Raw genomic sequence first — 26,703 nt, forward strand, 5'->3', positions numbered from 1 at the left:
GGGACTATTGTTCACTTGAGTGTCGGTTTCATTACTAATCATTAAATTCAATATATGACCAAAATAAATAAATAAATAAATAGAAATTATAAAAGTTTTTTTTTTTTTTTATAAAAGTTCCTAGGTATTAATATATAAAAAAAGCTTATGTCACAATTAGCAGATTAATTACAGTTTAAAGAAAAGGTGGAATTTGCTGTGAAAACTTATTGCATATCAAGATTTAATTAAGTTGATTTTATAAGAAAATATGGAATGCAGAGTACATCTTCTTAAAGATTTATTATTATTGAGTTTCATTACAGTAGCTGTGCACAGTGGTTTGATATGAAATTTCTTTAATAAAATAGTTAAATAAATAACTTAAATAAATGCGCCATACACACTTAAAATTTACAGTATTTCAAGTTCATTAAATAAATAAAATAAATTAATTATAAAATATATATTTGCATCAATCCATAACAGACAACGGGCTGCCTTACTAATAATTCTAAAAACAATCAGTAAGTTACCAAAGTTATCACTAACTTACTAAACTGCAAAAAGCCCATGTTTCTTTTCCCAGATAAATTTGGCATATTCTTTTCTCAATCCCTCAGAAACTTGTGGACACATCTTCAAGCTACTTAAGGTTAAAGTTTTAGACTTGAGTTTTGACTCAAGGTCAAATGATCAAATATCGCTGTTGAAAAATAAACAGCTAAAATCACCCTAAGCTGGTTGGCTGGTTAAAGATGGTTGTGGCTGGATTTAGTCGTAAAGTGCTCAAAACCCCTCTTAAACCAGACATTTGACCAGGCTGGGAGACCAACTAAAGCCCGCCAACCAGCTTAGGCTGGTGTTCATGTTTTTTTGTTTTTTTTTTCCAGCAGGAACATGCCTTCATTTCATGTGTTCTTGTAGACAGTAGAGACTCATCATATTGCTATCCTCCCTGTAGGTTGCCATTTTTTTGGCTTGCTTCAACCTTTCCTGATGTTTTTTTTTTTCAAATTCAGCTGAGTTCATAGAGCAAAAGCACCAAAGTAGGTCTTGCCATGATCGGTTTCAATGTGGCGTAAGAGATTTTCACTCATGTTAGAGCACAAACGGTTGTGACGCTCCAGACGGAACGCCGCACCAAGATATATTGTGTTATACCACAGCTCGTCACTGTCAGGCATCTGGACACAGACTGACCGGACCGCGTTGAAAAGGGGTTTGTAGTTTCCATACGAGTCAGAATAGCGTGACACTGTGTGGCTCAAATGCACAATTTCATGCTCCTCAGGGTAATCGGGATCAGGCGTGCACCGGACATTGAAAAACGCCTGGCTGTAGACAAAGTATATGCCGTCATGAGGAATTATGATCTCGTTATCTACTAATTTCAGGCCACCTGCAGAGAAAGCCTGGTCCTGGTTGACTTTCCACTCCAGTTTAGGCACCACACCATTGTATGTACCTAGAAAAGAATCCAAATAATATGTTCAAGGTGAATGTCTGACCTTCATAGGAGTGAAACAAAAATCAGAGATGTAGGCCTATTTGACCAGGTATCGTGCAGTTTTGAACACACAACCAAATCATTCAATATACATTGTTTTTTAAATTAAGACATAAGTATTTGGACACATAAGTCACACTTTAAAATGTATGAATATCAAACCAAGTGGACACCTGTGTGAATTTTAAGAGGAACAGACTTTTCAAATTCACTTAAAAGCACCTTGGGACCAGCTATAAAAGTAGTAATTACAAAAATGTCTAAGAAAGTGAAGTTACAGTTATAAATGCTTAATAACACTTTTTCAATATTAGTAACCTATGGAGATAAAGTTCAGTATGGTTTAATGGTCAGCAGGTTTTTTTATATGATGTATGCTTTGAGCATGAGGACCTGAAAAGGGTTTTTGCAGAGGAAAACTATTCTTTTGACATGAATGTGACAAGGAAAGTGGCAACACAAGTGAGTTGAGACAGTTTAATAATGGATAATAAGTGGTCTGTTGCAAAATGACAATCTCTTCTTTTAATCTCATCATAATAGTCTATTTTTTGCTGCATTGTGACAGAATTCATGAATTATAGCATATTATATTTTTGATTAATAGAAGTAAGAATAAGATTATTTATTAAGCATTTATAACATGTAAGTTAAAATGCTTACCTTTGGCTTCGCATAAAAGTCTGCCTTTTTATTCATTTTGTTAAAACCGCTCATGAATGACTTACGATGCATTTGTAAATAACGTTTAAGTCTTTAATTAACCCCTTTATAAACCCTTAACAAAATATTACCAAAATATTACCAAAATTACTTCTAAGAAAAGTTCTAGCACAAATCATGAATTTTGAATTTTATGTTTTTTATTAATACAAGTATGAATAATAGTATTTATTAAGCATTTATAACATGTAAGTTACAGTACTCAAGATTTAGCAAACATCACCTGAAACTCTGTTTTTATTCATGTTGTTATAACCGCATATCAGTGATTTATTATGCGTTTGTAAATGACTTATTAGTCTATAATGAGCCCCCTTATAAACATTTAATAAAGGGAACATTAATGTAAAGTGATACCGAAGTTACTTCTAAGAAAAGGTCTAGAATAAATAATTAATTAGAGCATTTTATGTTTTTTATTAATACATGTATGATTAAGCATATTTATAATGCAGTATAACATGTAAGTTAAAATGCTAACTTTTTCGGTTTTGCGTGGAATTCAACCCTTTTATTCATGTTGTTGTAACTGCATATCAGTGACTTGCAATGCATTTGTTAATGACTTACTAGTCAATGATGAACCCCTTTATAAACCCTTCACAAAGGGAATGTTAATGTAAAGTGTTTCTGAAGTTATTTCTAAGTAAAGGTCTAGCATAATTTGTTTGCAAGTGCGACTTGCTTTGATGTATTGTATCTAATGCAATGACATTCTAGCATTTTTAAGTGTGTATGAATATGGGTCCACTGTATTTTTAACTCAAATTCTGTAATAGCCTGTTGCCTAAAGTGACCACATCTGGTCTGCAAGATCCGTATAGTGTTTAGTGCTGTTCTTCTGCTTGGTTTTTCCACAGATCTCTCATGTTTAACATATTCTTGGAATCAAGCTTACCGATTAAGTGGATGGCAGTCTTTGCAGTGATATTTGCTTGATTGTGATATGATCTCAATGCATGTCTGAGGTCTGTTGGAGAAAGATAAAGAAGACTTTAGTTAGATGAATTATTTTCAAACACAACTCAATTCATTCTTTTTAGAGAAACAAAAAGGATCTGAAACTAAGGGTCTGAACTCACAGTTTCCGCCATCCTGATTGTTCTGTGACTAGAAACAGAGCAGGCAAACAAATAACAATTACACAGCTAATCATATACTCATAATTCACAAATTTGTGTCTGAAATGCAGTGGCATTGTGCAGATTTGAATTTGAATAACATCCCTAAAGAGATTTAGGGAAACCTTTATGACTTTTGTTCTTCCATGGAACACAAAAGGAGATGTTAGGCAGAATGTTTGTTTCAGTCACCATTCACCGTCATTGCATCTTTTGTTTCCACACAATGAAATTGAATGGTGACTGAACATTTCATTAAAATTTTTGGGTGAACTAAAATTATTTGTATAAGGTACCAGGATTCTTACCTTGTTGAATGTGAAGCAGACCGCAGCAGCAGCAGCACAAAGGGCCACAGCCAGGAGGGCCCCACACACCCGCAATATTCTTGACTTTAAAGAGCCAGCCTTCCACCTTGACACCATCACCTGTGGTACGGGCAGCACTCCATCTTCAAGATCTAACAATATCTGATTCTCATGGCCCATAATTACTGTGCTGTGTGTCGTAGTCCTCCAAAAGTTCAAGTTAAACTATAAAGTGTCCTCAGCGGAAACTATCCCTATGCTTTGGTTGTCACTGTTGTGTAAGTGACTCTTCATTGAGATTTGCTCTTTTAAGCAGAGCTAGAGCAAGACAAGGGGAAACTCCAATGATGTCAGATGAGAGTGGAGTAAACAGTGAATGTTAGAGGGAGATGGAGGGGGGAAACAATGAAAACTAGATACACATACACACACCCACACATACACAAAATATTAATCACTTAGGAAACAGGCCCTCCCTAAATATTAAAGGTTTTGTGTATGATATCATGTACATTTATAAATATAAATATAAAATCTTTATCTTTATATATATATATATATTTATACAGACGGACGGACTAGACAGACAAACAGATAGATAGATAGATAGATAGACAGACAGACAGACAGAGACAGATAGACAGACAGACAGATAGACAGATATATAGATAGCTTAGTCAGGGGAAAAAAAGCAGATGTTTTCATAAAGGAATTGTCCTGGAGGTTTGCACATCATCTCACTCTTCTTCATTTAACTAAAAATAAATCTGAAAGTTCACAGTGGATTTTCTGTTTTCTTTTTTTATTTCTTTTTTTTTCTCTTTTTTTAAATTCTGCTCGTTGTTCTGTTTTACCAGATTCAATCCTAAAAATACCTCCTGCTGTGCAAAGGAAAGGCGAACTTAGTGATTTCCTCTTTTCGTTGTATGTATATCATGACATGATTCAGAATTATTCTTTTTTTTTTTTTTACAACTTTCAAAGTGTTTAGCTTGGATAGCATGCCTACCTTTTATCTCATGCAAGATATTTGCATGCAGTTCTTGTAGATTTTCTTCTGTTTTGGCTTTCAATGACCTAATTCTATTAATGTGAGTATGTTTCATAGCTCCACTCACATGTAGGTGCTCGTAAGAAACCAAATACATAATACCGACAGAAACTATGGTGAAGTCACATAAAAGTATTTTTACATTCATTTAGAAAAGGGCAATGACTGATAATTCAAAAGAAAATTGTTGCAATGAAATTGTCAACAAGAACAATGTTCTCCAGTAGTTTTAAAATCTCATATAGTTTATTTTTGCCTAAAAGAAGTACAGTATTATTTTGACTGTTTTATCATGACTAAATTTATAATGTCAAACATCTATTATTTATGTTAAATATATATAAATAATAAAATACATAACTATTTCAGTATGATTGTTGTAAATGTACAAATATTGTATCCAGATGAAATCAATCAAGTGGAGGATTTAATCAAAACAAAACAGTCATTTGGTCTATAAGCTGTATTTTATTGACTGTTGGCATGACTATAATTTAATAATGTCAAACATTTTATGAATGTTATATTGATGCCCTCTCTATTATGGTATAATATAATATAATATCATATAATGCATAAATATTATATATTATATATATTAAATATTGTATCAACATAAAAAGTGTTCAAATAATATGGAGGATTTTAACAAAACAAAACAAAGCAAATTAGTCTTACAAAACCATTACAAGTTTGGTCAAACTATTGTCATTGGTGCAATTGCTCAAACCATACATAATTTTAGATATCTGATTTCCAATCAGACTTCCTTTTAAATGATTCGCTCTAATCATTTTGACTCAAGTTATATTATTATGTGAGAGAAAGAGAAACAGGAAATGATTATACTGCATTATACATTTTAATCTATAATGTTTAATGTATTTTCATATAATATAATATTTCTATATGATTACTTTAAATGTAAAAATATTGCATAAAGATAAAATCCATGTACAAATTAATCAAGTGGAGGATTTCAACAAAATTACAAAACAAAAGTTATATTATTGTAAGAGACAAAGAAAGACAGTTACAGGACACGAGAAAGAGATTTTACTCTCATAGCATCTCTTGCTGTCTTTTTAAAAATATACAGTCACAAAAATGAGCATGCAGATGTATATGTACATGGAAAACACAAGAAAACCAGATATTTGAACATGGGGTTATTTAAGGCAGTAGGGTGTAGTCAGAATGATCAGCCATTATACAGTATCACCATTGCATAATTTTTTTTATTATTGTGAATAAGATCTCTGCAATTTAAGTGTTCACTCTTGTAACATGAAAAATCACATAGGCTTGAGAGCAAATTTTATAACAAGGGAAGACTGTGGTATACTGCTCATAATACTTGATATGAGTGTCTAAAAACTTTTTTTTTTTTCAATGCATACACTTGCTAAGATGCACATTTTTGGCATACCACATGAAAGGATGTAGAGATGTGAAAGATATGTAGGCTTATAAAACAGGATGAAAAAGTAGAGCATTTAAAAATAGTGAGCTGAATCTCTGTAGTCACATTTCAGAGTAAGTTCTCAGAATGTGTAGGGGGCCTGAATAATGTAGAGCATTTGACACTGGGTCACTTATTTCATTTTTAATTTATCTCTAAATTGTCAAATAAATAAATCAAAGAAAACTATTGATTATAGAAATATACATTTATTGTTTTCTAATCTCTGAAAGTATGCAGAACTTTATATGTTGCATGTGATTCAGTCCCTATAGATTATTTTAAAGATTCCTCTGAAGTTACTTAAATTTTCCTTTAGAATACTGTCAGCCAGTGCAAGAAGTGAAACTAGATCCTAGTCCACATAGATGCTGTTTTTGCTGTAACACAATGAAAATGCTCATCCTTGGATGAATGCCATATGAAATAACGACATATGACAATTAACTTCCACAGTATGCAACATCATAGGATAAACTGACACCTCTTCATTGTACTCCCACATATTTCTTGACAGTCTGACAGGGGGACAGTGATTGGGCTGGGGTGTTGAAAGATGTGGAACGCCGCATAAGGGGAATTCAGACATATGACTAATCTAACACTTCTCTGACTAAACTCATAATCTTATAACAAATAACAAATGCCCATGCCAGTTTGACCCGTATTTATAAAATTGTATAATGTTCATTCATCTTTTGTTACTTTTTAAAATAATGTACAGTGGCCCCAAACAGTATATGAGCACTTAAGCCTGATTTAAAAATGTAATTGCACATAGATCAAATATTACACCAAGTTGTATTTATTTTAAAGACGGTTAGCACAAGCACATGCTGAAAAAAAATTATGTGATGACGTGTTGGGTTTACTTAAAATATAAATATATATACATAGCATTTTTGCATCACGCTTTTTAAGTGCATTTATTTTATGATCAATTTATGTCAGCACAATTGGAAAACCTTTGTTAGATATACACAAATGTATAATTTTTTATACTTTATTTACTTAAAATATATGTCACACGAATAAGATTTAGCAACTAATATAGCAAGTTGTTTCAAATTAACATTTACATCACCGTTTCTATTTTACTTGGCCTAAAGAAAACAGTAACTGAGGTCAAGCAATAAACTTGTTTCCCCTAAGAAGTGCACATAAAGCTACACTTCTATGCATATTCAAATGTGCTAAGGAAAAATGACATTGAACAGGATCCAAGTTGACCACTTATAGAGCACTGATCAGCCTAATGGTTACTTTACACGAAACAGCTGTTTGAAGTAAAACAACATCAATAATACTAGAAAATAGCTCAAATATCTATGAATACTTAATTGACGACTAATTAAATGCCCATTCAAGTTCCTTTTGACCAAACAAACATACTTGATTTAGTCAATCGCAATGGCTTATGGGTATTCCCCACAACCTCAGTTCTGTACTTGATTGTTTGAGTTAGCAGTACTTAAAATCTTAATTTTATGCATATATAAGCTAAAGAAGTTCAAGGAATTTACTTTATGTAAATTTACAATATGCATTAATGAAAATTAACTAAAGTTGGTTTTTAAATTAGAGCAATAAATATACTTTTCAAAATGAAAACAAAATGGATTTGAATATATTTCTGATTGTCAGACGTTAGTGGAACATGTTAATGTGATGAACTACACTTGTAGTTATTCTGCTAGGAAACCTGTTTGCACTTGAGGGGAACTGACTTTATACATTCAGTAAAAACCACCTTTTGACCACTTTAAAAATACATATATATATTGCAAAAATGGCTCAAAAAAAGTGGTTAATTCTGAAAAAAGGTCTACCCTAATTTGTGCACAGATGCTACTTAATATTTTGCTATTTAGTTCAATGACATTTGTTTTACTGTAAGTGTGGATTTTATTTACTTTTTAGGGTTTGTGTTGTTAGAACCCATTTTGAAATTAAAGTATTTGTGTATGATTTTGTCATTGGGTCAAGACATCCTATAAATGCACTACTAGTCATTGGTTTTGATTATATTCGCAGCTCAGGGGTCAAATCCTGTTTGTGTCTTTCACAGGTGAAACTATGTTTTCTTACCTTTATGATAGCGGGCTTACCCTTACCACTGACTCATTGTTGGGTTGGGATAGTGGGTGGGGGACTATAACAGAATCACACTCCCTAAATACTTTAAGTCTTTGAGAAATTTTCGTAATGATTATATTCTCTTGAATAGCTGTGGAAAACGCACACACACAGGTCACCTCCAAACAACCCTCCAACACACACACACACACCTGCATAGTTTTTCTAAGCAAAAATGTGTCATTGAACCCATTTACATGCACATAAATATGCTGATAACTCTCAAAAATCAGTTTATTTTTAAAAATATGTCAAAGCAAGAAAACCATTTCGAGATTTGAAATAATCGTGTTATTATCTGCATTTGACGTGAAGAGGCATGTGCACAACACTTGTGTACATTGGATAAGCCAGTAAGAATGCTGTAAAGGTGTTTAAATGCAATGTGAAATCAGTGTAATGGGCAAAAATCTACCTGTTTTGATTGGTTTATTCTTATACCGTTTATGACCTTACATCGATAAAGGAAAGCAATTAAATGAGTTTACATGACCAAACAAGTTTTTGGCTTATTAAAAGGTTAGTTCACCCAAAACATTTTATTCTCTCATCATTTTCTCACCCTCCCAGATGTGTATGACTTTCTGTCTTCTGCTGAACACAAACGAATATTTTTAGAAGAATATTTCAGCCCTGTAGGTCCATACAATGCAAGTGAATGGTGATCAGCAATTGTAGCTCCAAAAACCACATAAATCATCATAAAAGTAATCCATAAGACTCCAGTGGTTTAATTCATGTCTTCAGAAGTGATATAATAGATGTGGGTGAGAAACAGAACAATATTTAAGTCCTTTTTTACTCTAAATATCTGCTTTAACTTTGACTTTTAGATGTGAAAGTGACACTAAACAGGCACCACATGTTACTTTAAGATGTAAAAGTTAAAATGAAAGTGGAGATTTAGGGTAAAAAAATAATTAAATATTGATCTGTTTCTCACCACACCTCTTATATTGCTTCTGAAGACATGGATTTAATCACTGGAGTCTTATGGATTATTTTTATGCTGATTTATGTGGTTTTTGGAGCTACAATTGCTGATCACCATTCACTTGCATTGTATGGACCTACAGAGCTGAGATATTCTTCTAAAAATCTTCATTTGTGTTCAGCAGAAGAAAGAAAGTCATACAGATCTGGGATAGCATGAGGGTGAGTAAATGATGAGACAATTTTCATTTTTGGGTGAACTATTCCTTTAAACTTGCTGTTAGTTACTTAAAATGTTATTGTGCAGACCTAAAAGTCAAATTTTACAAAATAAAAATTAAATGATTGTAATAAAAAAAAAAAAATTATATATATATATATATATATATATAATTTTTATCCATACAATTAAAGGGGCAGTTCACCCAAAATTGAAAATTCTCTCATCATTTATTCACCCTCCTGGCATCCCACATGTGTCTGACTTTCTTTCATCTGCAGAACACAAATTAAGATTTGTATATATATATTTCAGCTCTGTTGGTCCATACAATACAAATGAATCGTGGTCAGAACTTTGAAGCTCCAAAAGCTCATAAAGGAAACATAAATGTAATCCATAAGACTCCAGTGGTTAAATCCATGTCTTCAGAAGTGATATGATAGGTGTGGGTGAGAAACAGATCAATATTTAAGTCCTTTTTAACAAAAAATCTACACTTTCACATTCTTCTTTTGTTTTTGGCGATTCACATTCTTTGTGCACATTGCCACAGTTTATAGTAAAAAAGGACTTAAATATTCTCTTGTTTCTCACCCACACCTATTTTGGTCACCATTCACTTGCATTGTGAGGACCAACAGAGATTAGATATTCTTCTAAAAATCTTTAATTGTGTTCTGCAGAAGAAAGGAAGTCATACACATCTGGGATGGCATGAGGGTGAGTAAATCATGAGAGAATTTTCATTTTTGGGTGAACTATTCCTTTAAGCATAATTGGTGTAAGAATGTGCTATGATGGCAGTGTTGAAATCCAGGACAGACCATTATTTCTCATCTCATTCATCCTGTCATATCATACACAGCTAACTGCTTTAGGCCATTTCATCATTACTTTACAGTCACCTCACAACTCACTTCATTAAGTTCTTCCATATACATTGCGTAATACCACGACAAGAAAAAATGGTGTATATTTCCACGAGGAAGGCACAATTTGTGATAGTTTCATTGCAATTGCTTTAGAGTGCAAGGTTTTGCCACCATATTTAAATTAGAGTCTTTGCGATAGCTGTTTTGACTTTATATTTATTTTTAACAACATAAATTCAACATTTCAACACGGCTGATGAAAGTGGTGATGCAACAAGTATACCTCTGGAATAATAACTGATATTGGAGTATTTCTCTTCTGTTGCAGTGGATAAAAAGACTGTCAATGATTATATTCTTGTTTAGAATTAAAATTAATGATGTAATAAATCACGCATCAAAGTGTTTTTAAATGCGTCGTTCGGGTCTTCTAGGATTATTAGGCGAAAATGAGGCAACCTGCGCCGTGACGTAATAGCCGAAAGCTGCCCCCTCTTTCGCCACACCCACTTATACGTCATGGCGGATTGTCCAAACCCGGAAGAGAAGATGGCGACCGCCTACGAGAGGTTCAACCTGTAAGTAAAAAACTTTTATTCGAGCGCAGCGAGTGATATAAACACAGACAGCGCTCAGTTTCATTTCAGTAAAGCTCGACTCGTTTAATGGCAGCGTCTCCGGGCACTGTCAGGGGTTGTTGTCGCCTCTGCAGGACAGTTTTTAGGTTGTGGTGGACGCACACAAGATTAAGCCGTTCAGAGAGACTGTGTTCAGGTTGGCTGTGTCACAAAACATAGTCAGCTGCCTACCTAGACAGCATTTTGGGCGGGTTTAAACATTCGAATCGAACCTTTAAACCGCCTTTAGGGATTTGAACACCCTGTGATGCTCAGATATGCTGTCTAGGTAGGCAGCTCACGAGGTTTTGAGACACAGAAAGTGTTTAACAGTTCTATCAGCCTGAGCTCTTACAAATGGGCTCATTGATCGATCTGTTGAGTTTTGGGTTACTGACTAAAACACTTAACTTTGATAGTGTTGACTATAATTATTCATATTTTGATGTGCATTATGATGCTAATGTCATGCATGTGTATTAGCAACAGTGTAGAAGAGGTGTTAAACTATGTCATCAAATATTATGATTTCATTTTAAAATGAGTGGCCTGTCCAATTCAGGGAGTGTACAATCCAGCATATATTTTATCATACATTCATTTCATACGATGCAGGGTTATATATGGAAATGTGAGGGAATTTAGACCGGGCCATGCATAGAGGTGTCATAGTATCTTCAAAGAAGTCATCAAAATTAATCAAGTCTTAAAAAGGCATGGAAAATGATATCTAGTTGTGCTCAGCTTAAAACAGAGGGTCTATAAAATGGTTAAAAATCTTAATGCAGTATGCGGTGGTGTGAAAAGTGCTGGAATAATTCTAAGGGGCCCACAACAATTTCTAAATTATACCTATCTTTTGAAAGGAACCAAACTTGAGGCACACCTGAACCTGAGTGGAATGTCACCAGTACACACCTGTCTGACTCAAATTATAATCCATTTAGTTTTTGTAGTTTGTACAGGACAAAAACACATAAAATTAGATTTTTACGGACCTGATCCAAACCACGTTTTTAGGTTTTGGAATCGGAATAAAATCAGATTTTTGGTAATGCTTCTTTGTTTGAACGGTCAGATCTGATTTCATGTGGGGTTTTTTCTTGTCATTCGTTGCGCGTCAGGATATTTTCGTCAGGTGTTACGATGAGAAGACAAATACTACATTTTAAATGGCATAAATTATGCCTTCACAGGGCACTTCAAATGGAAAACAATAATGATGACCAAGCTGTTTGATCGTTACAAGAACATTTTCAATAGAAATTATTATTTTTTTTTTTTATATATGTGAGTTTGGAATGACCATTTTATTACTCCTTTCAGCCCTCCGACAGTGGAAGGTAAAATCTTCGAAGGGAACAGGGCTGACCACTTGTGAATGGAACGCACCCATATGTCATGTAGGCTATATGTTGTTACAGTATCTTTTACAAAAATACAGACATTGGCTTTACCCACTTAAAGAGATGCACTACAGTGTGGTAACCCACACCAGCTGTGAGCCACCACAATGCGATAAAGTATTGAATCAATACACGCGAATGCGGGACGTTGGAGCATTTTGAGTGCTTCAATGCGGGACGGGGGTCCTCTTTGCTGCTGGACCATTTTATGCTTCAATACAGGACACAAAGCCTTCAATATGGGACATTTCGATGCTCGCTAAATACAGGACAATAGGTGTCCCATATGGGATGTTGTAATTTCAGCCAAAAATTGGGATGTCCCGCTTAAACAGGACAGTTGTAAACTCTAGCAGCAACAAACATTGCATATGCCACCTCTGTCGTTTTTTAAGCTGTTGTCTGCAGTGTTTAGGGTACAAGTAAAGCGTGTTACGTAATCAGATTACTTTTTCGATTAACGAGTAAAGTAACGCAATATTTTTTTATTTTAGACCATAATATCGGAGTTACTTTTTAAATAAAGTAATGCGTTGCTTTTGTACACCTCTACTGTCCCTGTATTGTGAGAAATCAGGAGTAAAAGTGTGTAAACTTTGGGGAGGAGATGTAGTGCATGATGGGCATTGTTGTTCTATAGAGTGTGAGGCCAGAAACTATTTAACAGAGATGAGTCACTTCTATTTAAATGAATGGGAGAAATTGGAAAGCCCAACCAAGAAGCTCTTGCACCCAACAGTCAATGGGTGTAGAAAGGAAGTCTCACCTTGCAGGTAAAAGAGCCAATCACATTTTAGATACAGACATCGCTTGTCAATCATCTCGCTAACGCGCATGCGCATTAGCTATACAAGCTGGGATAGGTGCGTGTTTTAGCGTAATATGAGGTCAACATTCGGTTGAGTGAAACGCGATTGATTCATGTGTAAATACACACTGCATTAAAGAATCAGTAAATGCGTTTAGGCAGAGGGATTATAAGACTAGTCTTCCACTGGCCACGACATGATATACAGGGTGAAATACTCGCTCAATTCACTGACTTGTGCAGCCAAACTGCTCCATGATACAGCCCCCCCTTAACTGGGAGAATGGGATGAGAAAATCTGACTCTGGACGAGCATCGTACTACATGGTTTGTGTACACAGACAAAATGTCTTAATTGCTTAAAATATTCGACATTTTTGTTCTATAATAAACAAATCATTTGATTCGTGAAACATAAAGTTTTGAAGACATTTTGGTTGCGTTAAAAACGATTCCATTTAAGTTGTATCAGCATGCACGTTTGCAGTTGTATGTGATCAACCAGTGGCGTATGTATGCACCGTGGATCAACTCAAAACAAGTGTGCACTGAGATGACTTAAGTGAAAAATATTCATTTATTCATCAGGCTTATTCCTTGAACATGTTAGGTTGGCATTCCCCACTGAATTTTATCCTGACTTCTGAAAAACATCTTAAGTTGACTCTGACATTGTTGATGGGCACAGCACATGATGACATATATGATGCAGGTTCAAGTGTTGGACTTTGCTGCTTTATGTAAGGCAGTGGTTATTCTTCATTGTTCATATTGGCCGCCATGTTGATGAAAAAACAAATCATGCATATTCATGTTATTGATCTTTTATTATAAATATGATGTGACGAACTGCTTTCTAAATATCTGTTTGTTTACTATGTTGTTTTGACATGAGTGTTGTACAGCAGCTAGCATGACCTGTAATGTCTCTTGTATGCAATGCATGGCTTATTTGTATGGAATGCATAGCATAGCAGAAGGCTGTGAGAAAAAAGTAACGCAAAAATATAGCATAAGTAACGTAACGCTTTACTTTCTATAAGAATTCACTTTTTAATGAATAAAGTTACTTTTTTAGGAGTAAAACAATATTCTAACGAGCTACTTTTAAAAGTAACTTTACCCAACACTGGCTGTCTGTGAAGAATGTGTCCATATTAGGATACTGCCCTCATAAAAAAACATAAACAATGGCTAAACATCCATTGCTATACTCTCAGGCTTGATGAACATATGCAAGTCTGCATAGTTACTATGCCAACTAATGTGGATGTGCTAGCAAAAGCGACTTCAGTCTGAACAGAAAAAATCAGATCTGTCCAAAAAAATCAGATTTCTCCTGCTATGTGTAAGTGTACAAGTAGAGTAAAAAGTCCACAGAGTCCTTCTGAACCTGCTGCAACTGCTGAAAATATGGCCTTGAATTTTCCAGACTGTTGGCTTAATGTCCCTAGCTCATGGACCCACTGCAAGGCATCATGTATCACGGGACTGGCTAGGCAAGCAGACTGTGATCAAGTTAAGACAGTGTGTCCCACAATGCACATACAAAGCCAGTGGCTGCTGTCTCTTTAGTGCTGCTTGTGCTCCTGAATGTCTTCCTAACATATTGGCAGCACCATCATATGTCTGAACCCTTAAACCAGACTTGGGAATATTTAGCCTCAAGAGAACATCCACTGCCACTCTAGCAGTCTCCTCTCCAGTAGTCTCCGGGACTTCATACAAACCAGCAATAACCTCTTGTGGTACCAGGTCATGGTCCACATATCTAATACATATAGATTCTTGTTCTACTCCTGAGAATTCTTGAGTGCCATCTATAATGATTGAGTACTGCAAAACTGGTAGAGACTGGATAGATAGTGCAGTACTTTTGACAATACAATTTCCTAACAATTGCAAAATCTCATTTTGCACTGAAAGAGAGGTATAGTCATGACAACGGATAGCCAACTAGAGAGACGGGCATCATTCTTGGCTTTGAATTTCAAATCTTGCATCTCATGGCCTCGCAGTGCCACACCCTGCCTAGCAAGGTACTGGATTGAACCTACAATATTTTGCAGGCAGTGCCTAGCACCTTCTTGTTGTTTTGTCCAGGCACTTGAGAGTTGTGAATCTACTGGGGCTGCTTCTTGAGCACTAACTGTGACTGCATGATGGTGGGATTTACTATTCTGGTGGCATTCAAAGCTAACAAGAGCATTCTTCAAGTTACTGTATCCCTTTGAAGAGAATGCAGGGTCTGCCTTTTTGGACAGTGTACTTTTCTTTATTGTGTATGTTTTCACACAGTGAAAACAGAGAATTCCCTTCACCGTGGGGCTATAGTGAATGACTTTGACTTGTTGTAAAGTAGCTCCTAATGTCCACCTTTCTTTTTTTGGCTGACATCCTGAAACAGCAAATCACCAAATTATCCTAATTGCCAAACACACACACACACACACACACAAACGAACGTTTAGTCTTGCCACTCATCCCATTAATACAGGATTGTCACGCATTGAAAAAATGCACTGTCCCTGAATCAATGTGTCGTGATTTGTCCTATTTTCATGCACCGAAATGTTGGTATAAGTATGTAGCCTGCATGATGATGCGCATCTAGTTTCTAGAGCTTTGACGCTTCGTACAACCGGATGTTGCTACAGCCTCTCACATGTTAGCAAGAAACGGCAAAGCCACTCCTATTATCGACGTGGGTTAGGGAGGCGGCACTCGTAGTAGAGAACGAGATCTGTTAACCATTTGTGTGCCACAAATTGTACTGATGCCTGTCTTGGCCAGGATGCTCTTGTAAAAGAGATTCTTAATCTCAATGAGACTTTTCCTGGTTAAATAAAGGTTAAATAAAAAATAAAAAATCACAAGACACTGACGGACAACAGTGGTTATATATTTTAATTGTTTGATCAAAATTATTGCTAGGGACAATTCAGTAGACGCTTGATATTGGTAGGGACATGTCCCTAGCGTCCCCACTAAATTCTACGCCCTTGTCTGTGTGTCATTCAGCTGAACTACGAGCATCACTGAGCCACACCGCGGACGTCAAACAGAGCAGCTCCTGTCCGGAAGAGCACTTGAAGAGCTTCTCAAGCACTCTGATGTGCGCGCCACCAGCAACTCCCGCAAAAATACAAACGAACAAATACAAACTTTGATAGTGAATGCAAAGCGCTCCGGTTTCACTTTAATTAACAATTGTGTAATGACAATTGTTCTTGGTCATAGCGGTTTCATACACGCAGTGTTAATGACACAGAGTAACGCAGAGGAGAAGATGCACGCTTACTCTATTTCTGTGGAGTGAAAAAAATATGAAACTAAATCTTGAAGGTTTTGCTTCATGAGAAATAAGGGCTCCTGGGTTTAATCAAAGAGTGTTCAATTATTGTGTTAAAGTGAAGAGATTAGGACAGAAATATTTTACTATTGCATAATATAATATATTATATAATATAAATCTAATGTAAATATTTTATTTTATATATATATATATATATATATATATATATACAGTACTGTGCAAAAGTCTTAGGCACATAAGATGCTTCACAAAAACATTTGTCTTAAGATGGTTATTTATATTTTTCATCTTTAGTGTGTTAATAGACACATTTTAGACTCCCAAACATTTATTTTGCAAATAAAATAGAATAGAATAGAAGTCTGGGATTACATGAAGAGACGGAAGCAATTGAGACAGCCTAAATAGATAGAAGAACTGTGGCAAATTCTCCAAGAAAAACTGTATCCAGGTGTACCTAGAATAATTGATGTTGTTTTGAAGGCAAAGGTGGTCACACCAAATAGTGATTTAGCTTTTTTTTTTTATGTTTACTGGACTTTGTATGACATTAATTGATAAATGAAAACTATTTATGGCATTATTTTTGAAGACATCCTCACTATGCAACACTTTTCACCAGTGCCTAAAACATTTGCACAGAACTGTGTATACGTGTGTGTGTGTGTGTGTATATATATATATATATATATATATATATATATATACATGTACATACGCACACACACACACACACAGTTGAAGTCAGAAGTTTACATACACTTAGGTTGAAGTCATTTTTTAATATTAGCAAACTACAGTTTTGGCAATCTACTTTGTCAATCTACAGTTGTTTACAGACAGATTGTTTCACTTTTAATTGACTATATCACAGTGGGACAGAAGTTTACATACACTAAATTAACTGTGCCTATAAGCAGCTTGGAAAATTCCAGAAAATAATGTCAAGCCTTTAGGCAATTAGCCAATTAGCTTCTGATAGGCTAATTAGAGTCAGCTGGAATACCTGTGGATATATTTTAAGGCCTACCTTCAAACTCAGTGCCTATTTGCTTGACATCATGGAAAAAAAACCAAAAGAAATCAGTCAAGATTTCAGAAAATTTTTTTTGGACCTCCACAAGTCTGGTTCTTCTTTGGGAGCAATTTCCAAAGGCCTGAAGGTACCACGTTCATCTGTACAAACAATAGTACACAAGTATAAACACCATGGGACCACACAGCTATCATACCACTCAGGAAGGAGACGCATTCTGTGTCCTAGAGATGAACGTAGTTTGGTGCGAAAAGTGCAAATCAATCCAAAAACAACAGCAAAGGACCTTGTGAAGATGCTGGAGGAAACAGGTAGACAAGTATCTATATCCACAGTAAAACGAGTCCTATATCAACATAACCTGAAAGGCTGCTCAGCAAGGAAGAAGCCACTGCTCCAAAACCACCATAATAAAGCCAGACTACAATTTGCAAGTGCACATGGGGACAAAGATCTTTCTTTTTGGAGAAATGCCCTCTGATCTGATGAAACAAAAATTTTACTGTTTGGCCATAATAACCATCTTTATGTTTGGAAATAAAAGGGTGAGGCTTGCAAGCTGAAGAACACCATCTCAGCCGTGAAGCATGGGGGTGGCAGCATCATGTTGTGGGGGTGCTTTGCTGCAGGAGGGACTGGTGTACTTCACAAAATATATGGCATCATGAGGAAGGAAAATTATGTGGATATATTGAAGCAAAATCTTAAGACATCAGCCAGGAAGTTAAAACTCGGTTGCAAATGGGTCTTCCAAATGGACAGTGACCCCAAGCATACCTCCAAAGTTGTGGCAAATGGCTTAAGGACAACAAAGTCAAGGTATTGGAGTGGCCATCACAAAGCCCTGACCTCATTCTGATTAGAAACTTTGTGGGCAGAACTGAAAAAGCGTGTGTGAGTAACTCAAAATTCCAGCAACTTATTGAGAGAAGCTTGTGGAAGGCTACCAAAAATGTTTGACCCAAGTTAAACAATTTAAATGCAATGCTACCAAATACTAACAAAGTGTATGTAAACTTCTGACCCACTGGGAATGTGATGAAAGAAATAAAAGCTGAAATAAATCATTCTCTCTACTATTATTCTGACATTTCACATTCTTAAAATAAAGTAGTGATCCTAACTGACCTAAGACAGGAAAAGTTTTCAACGATTTATTAGTTCCAAAAATATAAATTTGACCAAAACTACAGTTGACCAAAAAGAGAGACATATTTTAAGTATCTTTTATTATTTTATTTATATATTTGAAGTTAAATATGTAAAAAATGATTTTTAGGTGTATTGCACACATACACCTTAATATTACAATTTATATGACAATTAATTGTGAAAGCCCTAAAACAGACAATTAATTGCCATAATAGCAATTATGTCAGTTAATCGTCAGCCAAATTTCATATTCATAATTTATGGGCGACTCTCACGAAACCTGTCAAGAACAAAATATCTTATTTATATTTCACCCCAAAATCAAAAAAGAAAAATAAAGAAATTCTATTTTGCTTTAAGAAAACAAAGCCTATTTTTAAACCAATATGATTTGGGGGAATGTTCTTCACAGGATTTGTGAGATTCACCCTTACACTTAGTACTAAATATAAAAAAAAATAGTTTTTTTCTTTTCACTTATTATATGTTCATAACTTAAAACCTTAAACACTGTTTCTTTGTATGACTGTCTTAAGAATGGCTTCTTGCACAATGAACAGAGCATTGCCAGTGCTGGTATTACAGCTACTAATAAAAACATTGTTTACATTGTAATGACAGTGTTTCTGGCTTAGTGTAAACTTGCACCATGAGCAGTGTGTTTGCTGAGCCAAACTACCCAAATACATCTTTATTCCTGTTTAAATATTGCTTAGACAATTTGATCCTGCTTTACTATGCTCATAACTCATCGTATACTGTGTTTTTATTATGCACAGACACTAGACACTTAAGCCTAGTTTAGTAGTATGTGTTTTTAATCCATTTCCTGCACAATTCTATAAATGATGTGACTTTCTGACAAATATGCAGGCAATATTTGAACGACTAACACCAACTTATCTGTTCTGTCTTTAGTTGTGTGACTCGATCGTGTCCACCCACAGGCTTGGAGAATTACCGAGTCATGCCTCCCTGACTGCTTGCACATCAAGTGGTGCACAGAAAATGTGGTTGCTCAGCAGTTTGGTGAGGAAGGAAGACTCTGTAGCCATTATTAAAGTGGGACCCACACGTACTGTAGGATGCGTTACTGAAACAGGTTCTCAAAATCTTCATCCTTTTGAAAATTGCATGATGGAGAGACTTTTGATAATTCAGTGCTTTAAATCTGTAATGTCCTTCAAGATGCATAACAGAAAGTGAAAAGAAAGTTCTGCAAGTTTTGTGATTTATTATAACACTGCTTAAAAATCTAATCAGTCCAGATGGTTTGAGACAAGAGAGAATCTAAGTTTATAAAATATAAATTTAAAGCTGTTTTGTTTCTGAAATTGCATTGTCATTAATATTAAAACCACAAAATCATTGGCTTATTATTTTTCATATAGAGGTAGACCGATATAGGTTGTACTGATTAATCGTTGCGATACAGTAGTTGCTGTTTGTAGCTATCGGTTATCTGCTAAAATCTATGCCGATAGTTGCCAATAGTATTTTTTTATTCCTCTGTGTTCCTCTGTGGCTGGCGCTGGAGGATTTTAAGGTAAAACAGCTGCCTTTCGAAGTAAAATAAAAACAATCACTGATATGGAAGTAAATTCATGACTAAAGTCTTTGAAGCCTAAAAGCATGTTGAATTGCTCTAATCGAAAAAAATAAATGCATTGTATTATCAGTGCTTGCATTTAAATGTGTTGTATTTACAGTACTTGCATTTTGGGAGGCTGAAATTTAACATGGTTGTATTTTGGGGGCCTGGGTAGCTCAGTGGTAAAAGATGCTGGCTACCACCCCTGGAGTTCGCTAGTTCAAATCCCAGGGTGTGCTGAGTGACTCCAGCCAGGTCTCCTAAGCAACCAAATTGGCCCGGTTGCTAGGGAGGGTAGAGTCACATGGGGTAACCTCCTCGTGGTCGCTTTAATGTGGTTAGTTCTCGGTGGGGCGCGTGGTGAGTTGAGCGTGGATGCCGCGGTGGATGGCGTGAAGCCTCCACACGTATGTCTCCGTGGCAACACGCTCAACAAGCCACATGATAAGATGCGTGGGTTGGCGCTCTCAGACGCAGAGGCAGCTGGGATTCGTCCTCCGCCACCCAGATTGAGGCGAATCACTACACGACCACGAGGACTTAAAGGGTGCATTGGGAATTGGGCATTCCAAATTGGGTGAAAAAGGGAAAAAAAAATATATATATATATATATATATTTATTTACCTTCCAAAGTTCATTTCCAAAATATTCAGTTAATTTGAAAATACCATCTAAATTTTTCGACAGGTAAAATTCAGCCTGTTCTATTTCGCTTAACAAAATTCGCTTCCTCAAATTCAGTGGTTCAAATTCAGTTGGAAATTTAACCTTCCACATCCGGGAACTGCAGGAAAAGCAGCAGAGTACCAATGCACAATCTCAACCTGGTGCTATTCGTTCTCACCAGTCGGTGGTGCAATGCGATCGGGTGTTGACTGCTGAAGATCAAAGCTACAGGTAGAGAGAACAGCTGTGTATGTTTTGATAGTTTGTTTTTCAAAATTGTTCATGGGTAGAAAATAGATATTTAATTTGCACATGCATTGGCTTTTAAAAATGTTTGTAAAAAGATTGCTGATACATTGTCCAGGTTATTACATAACTCAGATGTTTGAAGAGCTGATTGCTGTGTTGGTAGGCATTACGTATAATGTAGTAGGGTGACCAGTCCCGAATTGGAAACACACAGCAATCAGTGATTCAGGGCCAGTTCTAGACATTGAGAGGCCCTAGGCAATTTCTTCTGGAGGCACCCCAAATGTTTATTTTTATTATTTAATGTGGCATGACATACAACAAAGTGGTAGCTCATTCAAATTATCACTTTAACAATGTTTAAAGCAGTACTCTTAACTGCTTTTTTTAAATTTTTTTAAGCTTGACAAATCTAATCAAAAGTCAAGTAGTTTTCAACTAGTTCTTCCACAGAGGTGCTCATTGTTGTAGCCTGGTAACTACTAAACAACATTTTGTTATCTGATAAAGCGATAAAAACCTCATAACAGCTGCCAGCCAATCAGAATGGTTTTTCGGACAATTTACATCATGTTTGTTGTGAATGGTCTGTGGCCATTTTCTGCTATCTGAGACTGAGACTAACCCTTATCTTTGACCAAATTGAATTCACCTTCAAACATTCTTGACTTAATTGTTTAGTGTTTTACAAAGTACAGAAACTAAAATATAGAGATCGCAAAATAATCAATGCCATATCCATACCATATCACTCTTAACAGTTAAAGGTGGGCAAGGAGGAGGCGGGAACCGGCTGAACAGTCAACATAAAGCTTTAATGTCAAACTCAACTTAAAACCAACTTAAACAAACATGCAGCACGGCCACGTGCGTCTCTCTCTCTCTCTCTCTCTCTCGCTCTCTCTCTCTCTCTCTCAAACCGGCATCTCCGGCTGCCCCTTATCACGCTCTCCCGCTGATCGGCTGATTCAGCTCCGGCCGCGCTCCATCACAACCCGGCCACGCCCGCCTCCTCGTCACACTCCTCCTCCCACCGATTCAGGCCGGGGCACCACCAGTCTGACTAACTTCCACCCGAGACGCTGCCCTTCCGGCCGTTCTGTCAGCCGGTGGTCCACCCCGCCTCCTGTGAACCTGGGGGGGAGAGATGAGGGGAGGCGTGAGGAAAGGTAAAGTGCGAGCAGAGACACAGAGAGAGAGAGAGAGAGAGGAGAGAGAGAGAAGAACTTGCTCGCCGGCTCCCGGACGCGCTGTCGCCTGGTCCTCAACCGTTCCTCCACCCTCTGGCGGACGCCGGCTCGCTCCTTCCCGGTGGATGGCAGCGAGTCCTCTGGCCCCTGGCAGATGGAACTGCTCCTCCCCGTCTTGGCAGACGGCCGCGGTTCTTGCGGCTCTCTGTGGCCGGCAGCGACCCTTCCGTCCCCAGACTGACGGCCGCGGCTGCTTCCCTGGTGGATGGCAGTGGCGAGGACCCGCGACAGCGCATCCCTCCTCTCTCCCGGGTTTTGGCACCACTGTAACAGTTAAAGGTGGGCAATGAGGAGAACCGGCTGAACAGTCAACATAAAGTTTTACTGTCAAACTCAACTTAAAACCAACTTAAACAAACATGCAGCGCAGCCGCATGCGTCTCTCTCTCTCCCTCAAACTGGCATCTCCGGCTGCCCCTTATCTCATTCTCCCGCTGATCAGCTGATTACTTTGACCAGTATGTCCAGGTGTTTGTCTTCTCAAAATGAAAATAAGGTGGAAATACTGACAAACATGCAGTTGTTTGTAACCTTGTTGAGGCACAAACATTTATAATTAATAATAATAATAATTTTATAATTTTATAATAATAATAATTAATTATAATTTTATAATTTTCTTTATTTATCACACATTATATATTTGCACATATACAGTGAAACTCTTCTTTTTCCACATATCCCAGCTAGGCTGGAGTCAGAGTGCAGGGTCAGCCATGATACAGCGCCCCTGGAGCAGATAGGGTCAAGGGCCTTGCTCAAGGGCCCAACAGTGGCATCTTGGCAGTGCTGAGGCTTGAACCCCCGACCTTCTGATCAGTAACCCAGAGCCTTAACCGCTGAGCTACCACTGCCATTTATTACCTAACTATTACAGAATTTAATTAAAGAAATTAGGCATCATTATGCATCATGCAATTTGTTACTGCCTTGTAAAAAGATAATAGGCGAGCCAATTTGAACCAGCAATTGGAGCAAGGAAGAAGAGGAGGAGGAAGAGAGAGAATCTCTCATTATTTAGGCATATTTATTTTAAAGTGCATGGTCACAATACTCACATATGTCTTCTTAAATAATCAGTTTAATAAGAACATGTCATCTTTCTATTAGGGATGCACTTATACCACTTTTTCTCTCCAGATTCCGATATCGGAAATCTCAGTATCGGCCGATACCGATCCCAAGCTGATACCAGTGTTGTTTTTTTGCATAATCAGTTTAGATTATCTTTACATTATTGTGTGGAACTGTAACGTTTGCTGGAATGTTAGAAAGGAAGTCCCAAGAGCTGGATCTAGGTGCAGCTAAAATATAGTTTTATTAAATAAACAAAGTATAAGGTAACGGTGTAAACTCAGGAACAAAGAAAAGGCAGAGACTTGGAAACGACCTCTGTGGTTGTGTACATGGGCAGAGACTTGGAAACAACCTCCGTGGTCGTGTACATGTGCAGAGACTTGGAAATGGAAGCCTTTCTCCTCCTCCTCCGGGTGGCCGACGTAGGTAACGTGGGCTCTGGGACAAACGAGGCTGGCAACATTGGCTCTGGGATGGACGTGTCTGGCAACGCTGGCTCTGGGACGGACGAGGCTGGCAACGCTGGCTCTGGGACGGACGAGGCTGGCAACGCTGGCTCTGGGATGGACGAGGCTGGCAACGCTGGCTCTGGGATGGACGAGGCTGGCAACGCTGGCTCTGGGACGGACGAGGCTGGCAACGCTGGCTCTGGGACGGACGAGGCTGGCAACACTGTCTCTGGGACAGACGAGGCTGGCAACGCTGGTTCTGGGACGGACGAAGCTTCTAGCTCATTGGCTGTGGCAGGTGTGGGCGTCGGCTCGTTGGCCGTGGCAGGCGTGGGCGTCGGCTCGTTGGCCGTGGCAGGCAAGGGCACTGACAATTTGTGGGGAAGGGTCTTCGTGGCCCTACCGATATCAGTGGCGAATGATTCAACTTGGAGATAAGAGCCATGAAGGGCTTCAAGACAGGGGCCGCGGAATGCTTGGCGTAATGAGTCGCAGAAGGCTGGACTGTGACATGGCGTGGAGCGGACTCAGATTTGACTGTGATGTGGCGTGGAGCAGATTCAGACATGGCTGTGACATGGCATGGAGCAGGCTGAGGCGTGGCTGTTACATGGCATGGAGCAGGCTGAGGCGTGGCTGTGACATGGCATGGAACAGGCTGAGGACGTGGCTGTGACTTGGCATGGAGCAGGCTGCGGCGTGGCTGTGACATGGCATGGAGCAGGCTGCGGCGTGGCTGTGACATGGCATGGAGCAGGCTGCGGCGTGGCTGTGACATGGCATGGAGCAGGCTCAGAAGTGGTTGACTCGGAAGCTGGAACTGGGATTGAGAGAGGAGGATCCTCTGTAGCGAGTGTGTCCAGTATTAGCCTCACATATTCCTCCCACGTGTAATCACCGGACTCCGGCAATTCCCTCCACTGGCGTGTTGTGAGTCCAATCTTGTATATGGACTTCAGGGATGCATCATCAAATCCTGTGTGGGTGGGAACGGTGGTGAAGAAATGAGAGTACTCCCTTATAGATAAGTCTGCCTGGCTTAGTTGCGTGAAGTATGCCGCTAGATCCATTTTTGCGGTCAGTTGCTCTGTAGCATTTGCTGGAATGTTAGAAAGGAAGTCCCAAGAGCTGGATATAGGTGTGGCTAAAATATAGTTTTATTAAATAAACAAAGTACAAGGTAACAATGTAAACGTTGGAACAAAGAAAACATCCACGATGGCAAAACACAGGAACAAAGGAAACCTCTACGATGGGCAAAACACAGGAACAAGGAAACATCTATGATGGACACTGGTAATACACAGGAGGTCAAAACACGTAACTCACAAAGAACAAGCAAACAACAGGGCATTATATACACAATGGATAATGACTTAATGGAAGACAGGTGAAAACAATCAAGGACAGCTGGCAGTGATGAGGGCAGGGAATTATGGGAAATGTAGTCCGGGAAGAACAGATGACGGGAGAAACACAAGGCAAACAACAGTGAATCATGACAAGAACTAATTGGGATTGCTCTTTAATATGTAAAGAAACACAAACCTCTAACTACACATTATTTCAGTATAAATGTATAGCTTATTAAGAAACGCTTTATTATATAACTAGTATACTAGATAATGTAGCAGCAAAATTAACAGTAATTCCAGTCTTCAAGCCTTTTTTTTTTATTTTTTTTTTATTTTTTATATTTCAGCTTGCATCTGGACTTTAAAGGATTCAGATTTCATTTTTGTTCAATTTAGTTGTAAGACATCAGTCCACTTTTCACACAGTTATTTTTGGAACCCATTCAACTTAAATATTGTTATAAATTGTAAACAAATACTAATAATGACAATAATAATAATAAATTGTTATTAATATTATTATTATTGACTTAATTTTAAATACAACAGTAATATATTTAAATCGTGCACTTTTTAAACACTCACGCTTTTATTATGACATTCTGAACTCTCTAATAAGTCCTGTATGTGTCTGTTTGTAGGCAAGTTCACGGTAGTTTAATCCGCTTCTTATTCAAATTCTGGAAAAATGCACCTCCAATGTCGTTCTAAATGAATATTATAAGTGAACTGAACTATTGAGCGTCTACATCTGTGATGCTGTTCTTGAGTAGTGCTCAAATATTGTGCACATATTAAAAATAGCCGTGAGTGCATCACCAGCCTGTGCGTGAGTTTGTGTCAACACAGCAGCACCATTCACTACTTAACACAGCCTTTTATGATTCACTGAGCTACCGCACATCTTGACATTATGGAGCTTGACAGTAACGAGCAGGACTAACACACAGTATTGGATTTGGATCGGGCTCGTCGGACCGATACCGATCCATCTAAAAGCTTCAGTACCGATACCGATCCAGTTATCGAATTGGTGCATCCCTACTTTCTTTTAGCATTACAATTATGCTTATCAAAGAAGGCTAATGTAATGTTATACTGTATTACATATCTTGTAAATTTAGACCTATCAGGTTGCATGTGCAGACTGCGGAGACTGCCTATTGATTTCATAGCGGGTTTTTTTCAACACTTTTTTTTATCCTCTGTAATAGTTACAATGGCTTTCCAATTATCAAAATATATTAATACAGTTTATTAAATGTCCCATTGTCTTTGATAATCTGTGAAAGATGCCAGAAAAATATGTTTAAGTTGCACTTAATGGACTTAAGAGCGTTAAGTTACGAACGTTTTTACAAACTAAACGCGCCTTGGAGGTTAAGTTCTACATAAGTGCTACTAACGTCCT

At 37.4% G+C, this 26,703-nt stretch overlaps 2 protein-coding genes across 5 annotated transcripts in view; one reads left to right on the forward strand and one right to left on the reverse strand.

The window, feature by feature from the left end:
• Positions 1-267: 267 nt before the first annotated feature.
• LOC127421191 (tumor necrosis factor-like) lies at positions 268-4,132 on the reverse strand. The gene is made up of 4 exons (XM_051664026.1): positions 3,642-4,132; positions 3,295-3,322; positions 3,111-3,182; positions 268-1,447 (listed from the first exon to the last, which is right to left on the reverse strand). Exons 1-4 carry the CDS (start codon positions 3,819-3,821, stop codon positions 1,008-1,010), a joined length of 720 nt encoding a protein of 239 aa, XP_051519986.1. The 5' UTR covers positions 3,822-4,132; the 3' UTR covers positions 268-1,007.
• A 6,697-nt stretch (positions 4,133-10,829) lies between these two features.
• The window catches only part of LOC127421168 (phosphatidylinositol-3-phosphatase SAC1-A), a 55,593-nt gene continuing 39,719 nt past the window's right edge, over positions 10,830-26,703 (forward strand). The window contains exons 1-2 of one of the 4 annotated variants that reach the window (XM_051663980.1): positions 10,879-10,896; positions 19,572-19,682. Coding sequence is in view for 2 of the 4 variants with exons in the window: in XM_051663977.1 (XP_051519937.1) it covers positions 10,838-10,896 (59 nt within the window). In the remaining 2 variants the exon portion in view is untranslated. Of the gene's footprint in view, positions 10,897-12,287; positions 12,339-19,571; positions 19,756-26,703 lie in introns of those variants that run through there. The other 3 variants (XM_051663977.1, XM_051663978.1, XM_051663979.1) reach the window with 3 other exon arrangements.

Source organism: Myxocyprinus asiaticus, chromosome 30, assembly GCF_019703515.2.
Source record: "Myxocyprinus asiaticus isolate MX2 ecotype Aquarium Trade chromosome 30, UBuf_Myxa_2, whole genome shotgun sequence".
Taxonomy (NCBI): domain Eukaryota; kingdom Metazoa; phylum Chordata; class Actinopteri; order Cypriniformes; family Catostomidae; genus Myxocyprinus; species Myxocyprinus asiaticus.

Coding starts and splice junctions, on each gene's coding strand:
- LOC127421191 (XM_051664026.1), bottom strand. CDS start 3,821: ATGGGCCATGAGAATCAGATATTGTTAGATCTTGAAGATGGAGTGCTG. Junction 3,183..3,294: donor CAATCAGGATGGCGGAAACT/GTGAGTTCAGAC, acceptor TTTCTCCAACAG/ACCTCAGACATGCATTGAGA. Junction 1,448..3,110: donor GACTGCCATCCACTTAATCG/GTAAGCTTGATT, acceptor ATTCTTTTCTAG/GTACATACAATGGTGTGGTG.